At 53.5% G+C, this 15,291-nt stretch overlaps 1 protein-coding gene across 14 annotated transcripts in view; it reads left to right on the plus strand.

The window, feature by feature from the left end:
* PCNT (pericentrin) overlaps positions 1-15,291 on the plus strand; it is a 122,111-nt gene that overhangs the window by 23,876 nt on the left and 82,944 nt on the right. For all 14 annotated transcript variants that reach the window (XM_055373800.2, XM_055373809.2, XM_055373810.2 and 11 more), the window contains 9 exons: positions 77-332; positions 799-854; positions 2,384-2,558; positions 3,060-3,196; positions 4,792-4,903; positions 6,468-6,690; positions 7,359-7,440; positions 8,932-9,106; positions 10,502-10,719. In XM_055373800.2, the coding sequence (XP_055229775.1) occupies positions 77-332; positions 799-854; positions 2,384-2,558; positions 3,060-3,196; positions 4,792-4,903; positions 6,468-6,690; positions 7,359-7,440; positions 8,932-9,106; positions 10,502-10,719 (1,434 nt within the window). The remainder of the gene's footprint in view (positions 1-76; positions 333-798; positions 855-2,383; positions 2,559-3,059; positions 3,197-4,791; positions 4,904-6,467; positions 6,691-7,358; positions 7,441-8,931; positions 9,107-10,501; positions 10,720-15,291) is intronic.

The raw sequence follows: 15,291 nt of genomic DNA on the forward strand, positions 1-15,291 counted from the left end.
TTCATGCTTCTGTGTCTCCCTGATGCGCCCTGGTTCTGACCATGGGCCCTTATCAGAGGCCTTTTCTCCACCGCAGGCCATGCATGGCCTTGAACTGGAGGCGCTGCGCCTGAGTCTGAGCAACATGCACACGGCGCAGCTGGAGCTGACACAGGCCAACCTCCAGAAGGAGAAGGAGACGGCATTGACGGAGCTGCGGGAGATGCTCAACAGCCGGCGTGCCCAGGAGCTGGCCCTGCTACAGAGCAGGCAGCAGCACGAGCTGGAGCTCCTCAGGGAGCAGCACGCACGGGAGAAGGAGGAGGTGGTGCTCAGGTGTGGACAGGAAGCAGGTACTGCATGGCTAGGCGGGCACGGGCAGCGTGTGGGCTCGGTGTGGGCATTCTAGTGCCTGTTCCCTCTTGGGGTTGGGAGCTGGGGCGCCCTAGCACCGTCTCCCCATCTCTGTTCTCAGCACCTTGCCTGGTGTCTGGCACCGTGAGAGGGGTGAACAAAGGGGGCCCTGGGGCCCTTGGGTTTTTGTGGCCAGGAGACTATTAGAGCAGGTTTCCAGGTGGTCTGTGATAGGTGCGACCCAGGGCTGACCTTCACCTCCTGTCTTAGATCATCCTGTGTGTCTGGAAGTCACGGTGTCCTCAGTTTGTTATTAAAGCCAAGCATCATCACAGACACATCCTGCTAGCCCGTGAATGCTGGCACGTGTCCAGTGGGTGCCAGAGCCTGGTCGTTTCCTGGGCAGTCGGGTCACTGAAAAGGTTGAGATGGAGCGGCCTGAGCTGCTTTTTGTTTTTCTTGCAGCCGAGCTGAAGGAGAAGTTACAATCAGAAATGGAGAAAAACGCCCAAATAGTAAAGGTACCCGGGATCGATTCTAAAATGCACTCCTCTGTGTATGTTGTTTTTCCTTTCTCGCGAGGTCCCATGAGAACGCTCCTCGCCTTGATTCAGACAGAAGCCAGTCGAGGCTTTATTAGAATATGCTGGTTGAAAGTGTATTGCGTTCTTTATTTATATCATTTGTATTTGTCAGAAAACTTGTTTTGTTGTTTCACATTGACTTGTATAACATAAAGGCGCTGATCGGCCCCTCCATGCTGTCTTCTGAGTGGCCCCTGTGGCCTGCCCCTGAGCTGTGTTCTGGGACACAGCCTCTGCCCTCGTGGTTGTGGCAGTTCCCTTCAGTGCATGGGGTGTGGGTGCTGGGGTGCCGGGGAGAATACCACACAGGGAGGAGGTTTTGGGTGGGGTGGGTTGCACCTGCTGTGGGTGGCCTCACTGGGGACCACAGGTAGCAGTGCCCCGTCATTGCCAGGCCCTCCGCTAGAGGGCTGAGCTGTCAGCCGTGCTGAGTGTGGAGGCCCTTCCTGAGTCAGGCATCTGGGCAGCTCTCAGGCCCTTGGCAGACGATGGATGTCAGTCCAGGCTTGGGGTTGTGTTCCGGTCACCTGCCCCTCTGACCCAGGCAGTGAGACCCATTTCTCAGAACACTTGGGACAGAGCCCAGCCCTTGGGTGGAGGTTGGCAAAGTTGCCATTGGCCCCTGGGACTTATAGGGAGATGTATTCCTAACGCTTTGAGGGTGACTGTGTGGATTAGGCCTTGCGTGCAGAGGCTCGTCTGTTTCGAGGTGGGTGGTCCTTGTGCAGAGGCTGGTCTGTTTCAGGGTAGGTGGTCCTCTCGCTTTGTGCAGATGCTGGTCTGTTTTGGGGTGGATGGTCCCTGTGCAGAGGCTGGTCTGTTTTGGGGTGGATGGTCCCTGTGCAGAGGCTGGTCTGTTTCAGGGTGGGTGGTCCCTGTGCAGAGGCTGGTCTGTTTCAGGGTGGGTGGTCCTCGTGTGTAGAAGGCAGTCTCTTTTGTGGTGGGTGGTCCTTGCTCACTTTTCCTCAACTGCTTGCCTCCTGGATGCTTCTGCTTTTCTGTCCTGCCAGCATTCAGGGGACAGACTGGGTGTAAGGCCTGTCAGGACAGTTTAGTTGGGGGCCATGACTGCCCATTCTTTTTTTTCTTTGAGACAGGGTCTCATTCTGCCTCCCAGGCTGGAGTGCAGTGGCACAATCACAGCTCACTGCAGTCTTGACCTCCTGGGCTCAATTGATCCTCCTGCCTCAGCCTCCCGAGTAGCTGGGACTATAGGCGCATGCCACCACATCCCACTAATTTTTGTATTTTTTTTGTAGAGATGGGGTCTCACTATGTTGCCCAGGCTGGTCTGTAACCCTAACTCCTGGGCTCAGGCGATCTGCCTGCCTCAGCCTCTCAAAGTGCTGGAATTACAGACATGAGCCATGTTGCCTGGCCTGCTCATAGGTTTTGACTGTGTGATTTAAATTTCTTTAGCACAGATAATCAACTATTGAGTTTAATTTTTTTTTCTTTTAAATTAGACCCTGAAGGAAGATTGGGAATCTGAAAAAGATTTATGTTTAGAAAATCTACGCAAAGAATTGTCTGCAAAGCATCAATCAGAAATGGAGGATTTACAAAACCAGTTTCAGAAAGAATTGGCAGAACAGAGAGCTGAGTTGGAGAAGATTTTTCAAGACAAAAACCAGGCTGAACGTAAGTAATGGAAATGAGCAAGTTTGGAGTGGGACTGAATTTTCCTGGGTAGTACTGGAAGGAATGTCGTTCATGTCACCGTGCGTCATTGCGCACGTTTCCTACCTTGCTTCTAAGTGCTGGATGGCTCCATGCACGTGTGACACGCTGGTGGCCGTCATGGGTCACAGGTCTCTCAGGGTCCTTAAACCTTCCTGATCTTTGTTTCAGAGATTTTTCTTGGCATGTTCAGTTGCTAAATTATTACAAAGCAGCAGCATTGTGCTTGTTCACTTTTCATACTCCAGGGTTGTGTGTTCCAGCTTGACCCTCATGGCGGGTGGCATGGGTAGGCGATGTCCCCTGGCGCTATCAGGCATGTGAGGCTCAAACCAGGGGCCCGGAGGCGCCCAGGACGGGGCTCTGGGTGTCAGCGCTCTGGGTGCACCATTATTGTCACTGAGGTCGCTGTTGAGGACAGTGATGTCTTGTAAACCAAGTGCCATTGCTTTCCCTTTCTAGGGGCCCTTAGGAACCTGGAGAGTCATCATCAAGCAGCCATTGAGAAGTTACGTGAAGACCTGCAGTCCGAGCATGGCCGGTGTTTAGAAGACTTGGAGTTCAAGTTCAAAGAGAGCGAGAAAGAAAAACAGCTGGAGGTGGGCAGCAGCTTCGTTATTTAATTACTTGGTATATTAGGGAAGTTTTAACAGATTTTGGAATTGGGCTATTTCGTATTGTGTTATTTGCTAAAACTTAAGTACTAAATTTAAAGAGACTGGCTGGGAACAGTGGTTCACACCTGTAACTGTATCACTTTGGGAGGCCAAGGTGGGCAGATCATGAGCTCAGGAGTTTGAGACAAAAATTAGCCAGGCATGGTGGTGGGCATCTGTAATCCCAGCTACTCGGGAGGCTGAGGCACGAGAGTCACTTGAACCTAGGAGGTGGAGGTTGCAGTGAGCTGAGATCTCACCACTGCACTCCATCCTGGGCAACAGAACGAGCCTCCGTCTCAAAAGCAAATAAATAAAATAAAATAAAATAAAATAAATAAAATAAATAGACTGTTAGTGGTGAATAAAAGTGTAAGGCTATAGTCTCTGAGACTGATTTAATAATTATGTTCAATCTTGTACTTAGGAATGCATATTCTTTGCAGGTGTCGCTGAGACAGTTACACAAATTGCAAACACTAGGTAGGAGTGTAAGGCCACATCCTCTAACCGTGATCCAGTACACACGAGATTCCTAGGAACAGTTAACAAACATTTCTTTCTGCTGTGTGTATTCAAGATGCTTTTCTAATGAAGCACTACATATCAAAATGTCGATGTGGCCAGGTCCTCATTGGAGGCCTGACAAACCTGAGACTCAAACTGAGTATCCCAAGAATCAGTTGAAGAAATTAAAGCATAAATCAGAGATAGGGTTAATCGTGGTGTGTGAAAGATTTACAAACATGAGAATATGGAAGTAGTTGGGGTCTAGGGTCTTAGGGAGGCCTGTCCTGGGCCCCTTGTGTCTCCCAGCGGGACTCTGGTGCCCACACACCCTCCTCTCCTGCAGAGAGTCCAGGCCGGGGCTCACTCCACACCCGCAGTCTCTCCCTCCGAGATGGGAAAGAGGGGGCTGGTAGCATCTTCTGGTCTTGATGCCCATGACTGGGAAAGGTAGAAGGAGCCGTTTCCACGAGGAGGACAGGCCAGCCCCAGGTGTAGCGTTACCCAGGAGGACATCACGCCATGCTGCACTGGGCTGGGCTCTTGCTGATTGTACAGAAAAGTTTAGTGTCAAGGTGTAGGAGGTACTTGCTTCCTTAATGTAAAAGTATTGAAACTGAGAGACCTCCTATTTGGAAGTCTTGGGTACTGTGGGCTAGTAAGACTCCCTAAATTCCATTCAGCAGTCTGTATGTGTGACCCTAAACCGAAGCAGGGAGGTGCACAAGATGAAACTGCACCAGTGCGGCCGGCATGGAACCTGGCCGTGCCACCTCCTCAGCTGAGACAGACCTGGAAGTTCCTGAGATTCTGAAAGTGCCTGGCCTTGTGGGGTCAGCACTGACTGATCCCTCTTGTCACGGACAGAGCTCTCTCGGTCTCTGCTGTGGCTGGCTTTCTCCGAGCTGCAGGTTTGGGATGTGAGCTTTTACCCTTAGGATCGCAGTGGCAGAGATAAAACCACACACGTCACTGCTGGGGTGGGGCCTTGAGCTCATTAGGGTCTCACCTGGATGCTTTGCTTTTTCCAGTTAGAGAATCTTCAAGCATCATATGAAGACCTGAAGGCGCAATCACAAGAAGAGATCAGGCGCTTGTGGTCCCAGCTTGATTCTGCCAGGACCAGTAGACAGGAATTGAGTGGTGAGGAATTGTATTGGAAAATTCAGATCCTCAAAAGCTGAAGCTGTGTGTTTTTCATTGTTGTAACACCAAGCCAGAATTTAACAGTTCTAGCAAACACAAAAAAGTGGATTTACCTGTTTGACATCCTGAAGGTTGAGGTGTCTGGTTGGAAAGTGGAGGTTTGCTTTGTGGGAGAGAGCCCTGGTTTTATGCTAAGCAAGTCAGTGCAGCAGTGACGTGCACCTGTGTGTCCCTCAAGGCCAAGAGCAACACTCGCAGGGGGTGCCTTCGTGTCTAAGGAAAGCTTACCAGTGGTGCTGAGCGTTTGCCTCGGAAGGACAGTTGAGTGCTGTCCAAGTGCGGGCTAACCTGGTGTCTGGGGTCACAGGGCAGTGCCCCACATTCTGCTGCCAGGCTCCTGTGGCCCCAGCTTTCCAGGCCACTTGCTGAAGGCAGCTCTGCTCCAGGTGTCCCCTTATAGCTGAGCACCTCTGGAGACCCCGACCCCAGGCCCCCCGTTCCGTGTCAGAGAGGTCTTTGTGCAGCGGGTTTGGATGGTGCCTGAGGGCAGGGGCTGGCCAAGCCCAATTCAGGCACCGGCGCCCAGGGCCACAGGACAGGAGGGCGAGCCACTGCGTGTCTCCTGGCATTCATGTGCCGACAGAGCCTTTTGGCCGAACTTGTCCTTGTGGGTGGTGGGATTTGAAGCAAAGAGCACTTAGGAGAAAGAACTGGAGACACTGCCACTGTCACCAGGGCACCAGGCCTGGCTCCGCCTCCCAGCCCTGCGCCCTGCCGGGACCAGGTGCAGCTGAGAGCGTGTCGATTTATCTTTCTCTGGGGGTCTGTCTGTCGCTGGAGGCTGGAGAAGAGAGAAGCTGAGGGGGCCACAGGCACAGCTGCTCCCCGCAGGCTCCGGCTCTGGCTTGGTCCTCTGCTTGTCTCTGTCCTGCCTCTCGGGACCCATGCAGAGAACCCCGATTTGCCCTCTCTGGGGTGCCCGTTGCTGGCTGTCAGCTGCTGTAGAGCAGCGGGCTGTATTCTGACCGTAGTAGCCATGGAGACAAGTTCATTTAGGGTCCGTGTTGCTTCTCTGCTGCTGTGTAACAAATTATCACAAACTTGGTGGCCTAAAACAACACAGTTGTCAGCTTACAGAAAGTCCAAGATGGTACAGCTGGGTTTTCTGTCCAGGGTCCCCCATAGCCCACATCAAGGTGTCAGCCGTCGTGTGCCAACCTGATGAGCCTGCTTCTGGGCTCGAGGTTGGTCTGGATCCAGTTTCCTGGGGCTGCAGGACCATCGTCTGTCTCCTTGCTGGCTGTGCCCCCCCACATCCCTGCCACTTTGAGTGCTGCTTTTGCTCCCAGCCCTGTGGCTCTTGCCACCCCTTGGAGAGAGCTCTCCACATTCAGGGGCGTACGAGAGTCTAAGCCGTAGGGGTCCCTCATCACTCTCAGGTTCTGGGATGGGCCCTTTTCTGAGTTCTGCCCCCACCACAGGTAACCAGGCTCTTGCCTCTCGCCTGGCTTGTTGTGGGTGTCCCATTTTAAGACGATTGCCTGACTCCGTTATGTTGCAGAGCTACATGAGCAACTCCTGGCACGCGCCTCTCACGTGGAAGATTTAGAACAGCTGAAGCAGCGAGAAAAAACCCAGCATGAGTCCGAACTGGAGCAACTGAGGATTTATTTTGAAAAGAAGTTAAGGGATGCTGAGAAAACTTACCAAGAAGACCTAACCCTGTTACAGCAGAGGCTGCAGGGGGCGAGCGAAGATGCTCTTCTGGACTCTGTGGAAGTTGGGTAAGCAAAGTAGTTCCAGCCTCAGTGAGTTCCTGCCATACAGGGGCCAGGCTCTGAGTTCAGGGGTAGTTTTGTTGGTGATTTCATGCTAGTAGGCACCAATGGCCTTTTATACAAACACATTTTATGGTCCAGATTAAAAAGATGATACAGGCACGGGCACCCGAGTGTGGCCTGCATGTGTGTGTGCGAGCCATTGGTGGCCACACTCTCGTCCAGGCCTGCGTGTACATGTTGGTGGTGGACACACTTGTCTAGGCCAGCATATGTGTGTGTGTGCATGAGTCAGTGGGCACGCTCTTGTCCAGGCCTGCATGTGTGTGTGTTGGTGGCAGGGGGCGCTCTCCTCCAGGCGTGTGTGTGTGTGTTGGTGGCAGGGGTGCTCTCCTCCAGGCGTGCGTGTGTGTGTGTGTGTGTGTGTGTGTGTGTGTGTGTGAGAGAGAGAGAGAGAGAGTCAGTGGCGGGCACACTCTCTTCCAGACCTGCATGTCCCTGTGCCGTGTCTCTGGCTTTGACTGCCATGGTTCCCTGCACATGGGCATTGCCCGTCCTTGACTGGAAGCACGAGGAGGCGCCTCTGCTGTGAGCAGTCGGTCCTGGGGAGGGAATGGTGCACACATGGAAAAGGGGTACGTGTGTAAAGCTTTTATAAAATGTTTTCCCTTCAGGTTGTCCTGTGTGGGTTTAGAAGAGAAACCTGAGAAAGGAAGAAAAGATCACGTTGATGAACTCGAGCCTGAGCGACATAAGGTAATTGGCCGCACGCTGAGAAGTGGGGGAGTCCTGTGCTCTTGACCTTCCAGCCCTGCGTCTTCCACATTATAGAGCCTGTGTTTCCGTCCCTCCCACCTTGTCCAGGGGAGGAAGGCTGCTTGCGGATGCTGCCCCGACTTCACTGCTGCTCCGCGGTGGGCCTCACCATGCACTGTTTGATCAGGAAAGGGGGTGGCCGGGGGAGCTGGAGCCCCTCCCTCAGCCCCGGGATGCCCTGGCTGTGGGCAAGGCCTCCACCCTGCAGTGGGCTGCATTCGTCAGACTTGACAGTGGCAGTTCGAAGGGTGTGAAATTGTGTCTTTGCTTTGAGTCCACACGGAGCGTCTGCTGGCTTTTGTGTTTCTTCCTTGAGTTGCTTCCATGCTGCGACTTCTGTCACCTTTAACTTCTGTGGGGCAAACTGTTCAAACGGAGCTTCTGGGATGATAGACTGTTCTGGGTCTGTGCTGCCAGTGTGGTGCCCAGCAGTACGTGTGGCTGTGGAGCACTTGCTGTGCAGCATGAGCAAGCCCGGCGTTGGGCTCCGGGGGACACGCGGGAGGGCAGGGAGGAGACGCAGGGGGCCGGTGTCGGGCTCCGGGGGACACACAGGAGGGCAGGGAGGAGACGCAGGGGACTGGCATTGGGCTCTGGGGGACACATGGGAGGGCAGGGAGGAGATGCAGGGGCAGCACCGCGTGGCTTGTTGCACGGTGGAACCAGTGGAGGGGAACTCGGGGCATCTGGGCTCAGCGGCCAGGAGCCCTCACTCTGGAGCAGGGTCCCTGGGCCTGCTGGAGGCCACAGGGTGTCCAGGCCAGGGTGGCAGCGGGCTGTGTGCCAGTTTGAGTTCCCTGCAAAGCGGACCCCAACACAGAATTTGCTGCACAAGAGGCTATGGGGGAAATGCCAGAGAAGGGCAAGGGCCCAGCTGGAACAGGCAGCCAGGACCTTCCCACGAGCAGGCCTTGCACCAGAGAGAACCCAGGAAGGGCTGGGGTGGGTAGCCCCACCAGGCAATCGTGTATCCCCTGAGAGCCAACCCCTGCCTCTGCGCGTGGGTGTGATGAGGACACAGCTGTTAGTGGGCAGTGGTCACAGGAGGCTGGCCTTGAGAGCCCAGCCCTGAGATGTGAGGCCACCAGGAGAGACGCGAGGGGCACATGCCCTACCGACCTTGCTGCTGAGAGAATTGAGGAGAGGTCTGCCCGGTCCAGGGCCCTGCCGCCCTGAGGAGCACCAGTCCCTGTCAGTGCCACCAATTCCTGTATGTCTTCCGGAGGCCTGGCTGAGAGACGGGTGTGGGCGGGAGAGCATGTAAGCACGCCAGTGGGCTGGCGGGGTTCACCAGGGTGCAGCGTGTGGTCTCATGAACCTAGTGAGGTTTGAGTTTTCTTTGTGCATAGCAGGAAACACCTTTGAGGGTTATAGCTGCGAGCGAGGTAGCTTGGCTCACTAACATGCTTGTCCCACGTGGTTTCTCTGTAGGAGAGCCTGCCACGCTTCCAGGCGGAGTTAGAAGAAAGCCACAGGCACCAGTTGGAAGTGCTGGAGTCTCCCCTCTGCATCCAGAACGAGGGGCATGTCTCAGACAGATGCTGCGTAGAGACTTCAGCATTGGGACACGGGTGGCGTCTGGAGCCCTCTGAAGGGCACAGCCAAGGTGGGCCCCTCCCGCCTCGCCATGGTGTCGGCAGGTCCCGGGTCTGGGGGACGTTCTCGGGGAGACTGGGTGCCTGGGTTCGATCCAAGTCCTCCGTGAAGCAGCTGAGTGCTCCGACCTCTTCTTCTGGGGCTGGCACCGCAACAGAGTGTGTCCTGATGAGGGTTTGGCGTTAGAGGCGGGGTCACTGGCTGGGCAGGAGTGCGTGTCCTGGGCCATCGCCCCAGCAGGGCAGGTCTGACCTGGGCGGCCACCCTGGGGGTCATGGGGATTGCTGGATGGACATGGTGACCATTCACCTCTGGAGGGAGAATGTGTGTCCACTGGGCCCAGGGGAGGCTTTTCCAGGATCCTGCTCTGCTCCCAGCAGGCCCAGGTACCCCAGCTCGCCTAGTCAGACTAAGGTTGTGGGATGTCCAGGCAGGGCGCGGGGCACAGAGCTGTGGGGTCAGAAGGTGGGATGCCTAGACAGGGCACGGGGCACAGGGCTGTGGGGTCAGAAGGTGACGGAGAGGAAACTGCAGTCATCCCAGAGTCACGGTCCCATGGCGCCGGACAGTGGCCACTGACGGGTTCCAGGAGGGGCAGGCAGCCCTGGCCACTGGCGTGGACTGTGCTGATGGTGGGGCTGCCGTCCATGGTGGGGGTGAGGGGCTGAGGCTGCGGGTCCTGCTGGGAGGTGTGTGATCTGACTCCATTCTGGGCTGTGGCCAAGTTGAGAGAAGCCTGGGCCTGCCTGGGCCTCCTTCAAGCTGGGGGTGGTGCAGCGGTGCCTGCATCTGGTCCTCACTCCTGCCTGTCCTGCACCACAATTGTCCCCACAGCCACCCCTTGATGCCCATGGTCGTTGGCACCACTGGTGCCTGGCTAGCACCTAGTCCCTTCTGCTTTTTTCCTCTTCTGCAGAAGAAGAGATGGGCCGGTGGGGGTAGCGTGCTCGGGCACAGAACAGCAGGGGGAGGTGCTGGGACAGGAACCCTGGCAGGCCCCTGAGCTCAGGCCCTGTCCTTGTGGCTGCCTCATAGACCCTGGGTGACACATGTGTGCCCACATCTGGTCACAGGCATGAGGCTCACTCAGGAACTCATGGAGGGTCACATGTCACACCTGACCTGAAGGAGTAGCCTGGGCGGGTCGTGTGGCTGTCTTGTGGGCCCAGGACATCCCTGTGACTCGGGACGGCACTGTGCTGGGGCAGCATGGAGGTGTCCCAAAAGGGAGGGGAGACTTGAGAGAGCCGTGCCTGGTTTCATCCCTGAGTCAGCACAGAGCTTGAAAATCCACAGTGTCTGCTGTCAGAAGCATTTATAGGTTGCCGTTCTGCCTGTGCGGACTGTGGGCTCCATCGAGGGCCGGCACCGGCCTGACTGTCTTCCCTGCTCCTTTTCCACACAGAGCTTCCCTGGGTGCATCTCCAGGGTGTGCAGGACGGGGACTTGGAGGCCGACACAGAGGTGGCAGCTAGAGTCTTGGGTCTGGAAACTGAGCACAAGGTGCAACTTTCGCTTCTTCAGACTGAGCTCAAGGAAGAAATTGAACTCCTAAAAATAGAAAATAGAAATTTGTACGAGAAGTTGCAGCATGAAACCCGTCTGAAGGACGATTTGGAGAAGGTGAGTCATGACTCCACAGCCCAGTGCTTCCCGCCCGAGTCCTCGCTCTCTTCCACCTGGAAGGCTTGTATCCTTGTGTATGGAGGGGCGTCCTGCGGACAGCCCAGTGCTGTACGTGCCACATTTGTAAGGGCGACAGTCCCATAAATTCTTGAAACTATTCCTGGCAATGCCAGTAGTGGGTGGCGGTTGGATAGAATCTCGTCAGGGTCAGCACAGGGGCGAAAGTGAAGTTCTGAGTGAAGATTTCTTTTTGTTTTGTTTTGTTTTGAGACAGTCTCATTCTGTTGCCCAGGCTGGAGTGCAGTGGCACAGTCTCAGCTCACTGCAACCTCTGCTTCCTGATTTCAAGTGGTCCCCTGATAGCTGGGATTACAAACGTATGCCACCATGCCTGGCTAATTTTTGTATTTTTTTGTAGAGACAGGGTTTCACCTTGTTGGCCAGGCAGGTGTCAGATGCCTGACCTCAAGTGATCTGCCTGCCTTGGCCTCCTACAGTGCTGGGATTACAGGTGTGAGCCACCACACCCGGCCCTCTGAGTCAAGATTTCTTAGGGAAACTGTCCAGGTGTCCTAAGAGGGCTCTGGGAGGAGGCACAAGCCCGGGTGCCAAGCACGTGGCTGGCCTCTGATGCTCACCCCAAGTCTTAAATTGCATCCACGTTCCCCAGGCTCTTCCTGTGCTGTTTTGCACCTGTGGAAGAGGCACCCTCTGACTCCCTTCCTCGCCATTTGCAAGTGTGAGGACACTGCCATGCCGTCATAAACGATGACAAAGCAACATGACAGCAGCCTCCACATGGCCCGACGGGCTTGGTTACAGCCAGGGCAGCTCAGGGTCCGTCCTGTGCCAGAGCAGTGGAGTTCAAGTGAACCGACAGGGCAGCTCAGGGTCCGTCCCGTGCCGGAGCAGTGGAGTTCAGGTGAACCGACAGGGCAGCTCAGGGTCCGTCCCGTGCCGGAGCAGTGGAGTTCAGGTGAACCGACAGGGCAGCTCAGGGTCCGTCCCGTGCCGGAGCAGTGGAGTTCAGGTGAACCGACAGGGCAGCTCAGGGTCCGTCCCGTGCTGGAGCAGTGGAGTTAAAGTGACTGAAATTGTCATGTCTTGTCATGTGTGTTCTGACTCAACCTCATGCTTGTGACAGTGTTTTCATTTCTATTTGTGTCCTGCTTCTCCCACCCCTTTGCTTCTCCCTGTGAATGTCTTCCTGAGAATGATTTTCATTCTCCATCAAGAGACAGCTTCATAGGAAGCTATGATGACCTGCAAGTCTGATCCCATGCTGTTTGTTAAATGCAGGTGTTGGTAAGGACTTCCAGCAAAATAGAGGTAAGGGTGGAGCCCTGTGGGGAGCTGGGCAGGCGGTAGGTGGGCCGATGGTCATGTGCCGATGGCACCTGCAGCCACCAGTGTGTGGCCTTCTCTGGCACTGTTGGCTGAAGACAGACTTCCCAAGTGACTTTTGTTGTTGTTGTTGTTGTTGTTGTTTTTTTTTTTTTTTTTTTGGGGGGGGGACTGAGTCTTGCTCTGTCGCCCAGGCTGGAGCGCAGTGGCGCGATCTCAGCTCACTGCAACCTTCACCTCCCGGGTTCAAGTGATTCTCTTGCCTCAGCCTCCCTAGTAGCTGGGATTACAGGTACACACCACCATGCCTGGCTAATTTTTTTTATTTTTTTTTATTTTTTTTGAGATGGAGTCTCGCTTTGTCACCCAGGCTGGAGCGCAGTGGCGCAATCTCAGCTCACTGCAAGCTCTGCCTCCTGGGTTCATGACATTCTCCTGCCTCAGCCTCCTGAGTAGCTGGGAAGACAGGTGCCCGTCACCATGCCTGACTAATTTTTTTTTTCTTTTGTATTTTTAGTAGAGACGAGGTTTCACCGTGTTAGCCAGGATGGTCTCGATCTCCTGACCTCTTGATCCACCTGCCTCAGCCTCCCAAAGTGTTGGGATTACAGGTGTGAGCCACTGCACCCAACCATGCCCAGCTAATTTTTGTATTTTTAGTAGAGACAGGGTTTCACCATGTTGGCCAGGCTGGTCTCAAACTCCTGATCTCAAGTGATATGCCCGCCTTGGCCTCCCAAAGTGTTGGGATTACAGGCGTGAGCCACCGCACCTGGCTCCAGGTGACTTTTTGATGCTCATGTCTTTATGCTTTTCACAGGCCACCATTTTACCTCCTTATATCAATTATGGGGAGAGGACTGTGGATTTCTCTCTTGTTAATTTTAATTCTTGTTTTGAGTATGTGGAAGCTCTGTTGTTACACGTGTACACATTTGTGATTGTAATGTCTTCCTAAAAATTCACCCTTTTCTGTCTTGTAGTATTCTGTCCAAAAATACACCTGTTTTTTTTTTTTGTTTTTTCTTTTTGGTTTTTTTTTTGAGACGGAGTCTCACTCTGTCGCCAGGGTGGAGTGTAGAGGCGCGATCTTGGCTCACTGTACCCTCCGCCTCCCGGTTTCAAGCGATTCTGCTGCCTCAGCCTCCCGAGTAGCTGGGACTACAGGCACGTGCCACCACACCCGGCTAATTTTTGTATTTTTAATAGAGACGGGGTTTCATTATGTTGGCCAGGCTGGTCTCGAACTCCTGACCTCATGATCTGCCCGCCTCAGCCTCCCAAATTTTTGGGTTTACAGGCGTGAGCTACCGTACCCAGCCTCGTCTTTTATCAATACAGTCATTCCAACCTTCATGTGCCTTTTGTCTGGTGTATCTTTTTTTATTTGTTTTACTTTTTTTTTTTTTTCTTTTTTTTTTGAGACAGGCTATTGCCCAGGCTGGAGTGCAGTGGCACAGTCTTGGCTCACTGCAGCCTCTTCCTCCCAGGCTCAAGGGATCCTCCTACCTCAGCCTCCCAAGTAACTGGGAGTACAGGTGCACACTACCGTGCTGAGCTAATTTTTGTATTTTTTGTAGAGATGGGGTTTTGCCGTGTTGTCCAGGCTGGTCTCAAGCTCTTGGGCTCGAGTGATCCACCCGCCTCGGCCTCCCAAAGTGCTGGGATTACAGATGTGAGCCACTGCACCTGGCCTACTTTTAATCTATTCAAAGTAAAGTGCATTTTATGTGGACAGCATATAGTTGGCAATTTTTTTTTTTTTTTTTTTTTTTTTTTTTTAAAGACGGAATCTCACTCTGTTGCCCAGGCTGGAGTGCAGTGGCACGATCTCGGCTCACTGCAACCTCCGCCTCCCGGGTTCATGCCATTCTCCTGGCTCAGCCTCTCCGAGTACCTGGGACTACAGGCGCCCGCCACCATGCCTGGCTAGTTTTTTTTTACATTTTTAGTAGAGATGAGGTTTCACCGTGTTAGTCAGGATGTTCTCGATCTCCTGACCTCGTGATCCGCCTGCCTCGGACTCCCACAGTGTTGGGATTACAGGCGTGAGCCACCGCGCCGGCTTTTTTTTTTTTTTTTTTTTTGAGACGGAATATTGCTCTGTCGCCCAGGCTGGAGTGCAGTGGTGCGATATCTGCCCACTGCAAGCTCCGCCTCCCAGGTTCACGCCATTCTCCTGACTCAGCCTCCCGAGTAGCTGGGACTACAGGCGCCTGCCACCACGCCCAGCTAATTTTTTATATTTTTAGTAGAGACGGGGTTTCACCATGTTAGCCAGGATGGTCTCAATCTCCTGACTTCGTGATCTGCCCACCTCGGCCTCCCAAAGTGCTGGGATTACAGGCGTGAGCCACCACACCTGGCCATAGTTGGCAATTTTTAATCCATTCTGATAATCTCTGCCTTTCAGTTGCAGTGCTGAGTCTATAAATGTTTAATGTAATTACTGATGTGGTTGATTTAGGTCTTCCCGTTTCACTGTTCATTTTCTGTGAGATGCGTCTGGTGGTCATGGTTCTGCTTTTTCTTTTTTCTTGTGTTTTTGGATTATTTGAATATTTTCTAGAACTGATTTTAATGTATCTGTTGACATATTAAGTTATTCCTCTTTGCATTATGTTTTTAATAGTTGCTCCAGGGATTAAAATACACATTCTTGGCCCGGCATGGTGGCTCAGGCCAGTAATCCCAGCACTTTGGGAGGCGGGTGGATCACCCAAGGTCAGGAGTTTGAGACCAGCCTGGCCAACATGGGGAAACCCTGTCTTTACTAAAAAATAAAATAAAAAAATTAGCCGAGCATGGTGGTGCATGCCTATAATCCCAGCTACTCGGGGGCCTGAGGCAGGAGAATCGCTTGAAACCAGGAAGCAGAGGTTGCAGTGAGCCGTGATCACGCCACTGCATTCCAGCCTGAGCGGCAGAGCGAGACTCCATCTCAAAGAAAAGAGAAAAAAAAGAATACACATTCTTAACCTTGTCTTTTATCAGTACAGTCTACTGAGAGTCACCATGATGCTGCGTTGTGTAAACTGTGACCTCTAACTGCACAGGTGCTTTTGTCACCTCCGCTTCGTCTTCTGTGCTGCAGTTTTCATAGACTAGACATCACATCCACCTCTTGCAGTGTCAGGAGATTTGCTTTGGAAAACATGTGTTTGAAAGAAATTAAGAGGAAAAATGGCCTTATACTTGCCATTTCTGGTGCTCTTCATTTCTTGA

This window comes from Gorilla gorilla, chromosome 22, assembly GCF_029281585.2.
Source record: "Gorilla gorilla gorilla isolate KB3781 chromosome 22, NHGRI_mGorGor1-v2.1_pri, whole genome shotgun sequence".
NCBI classification, from domain to species: Eukaryota; Metazoa; Chordata; class Mammalia; order Primates; family Hominidae; genus Gorilla; species Gorilla gorilla.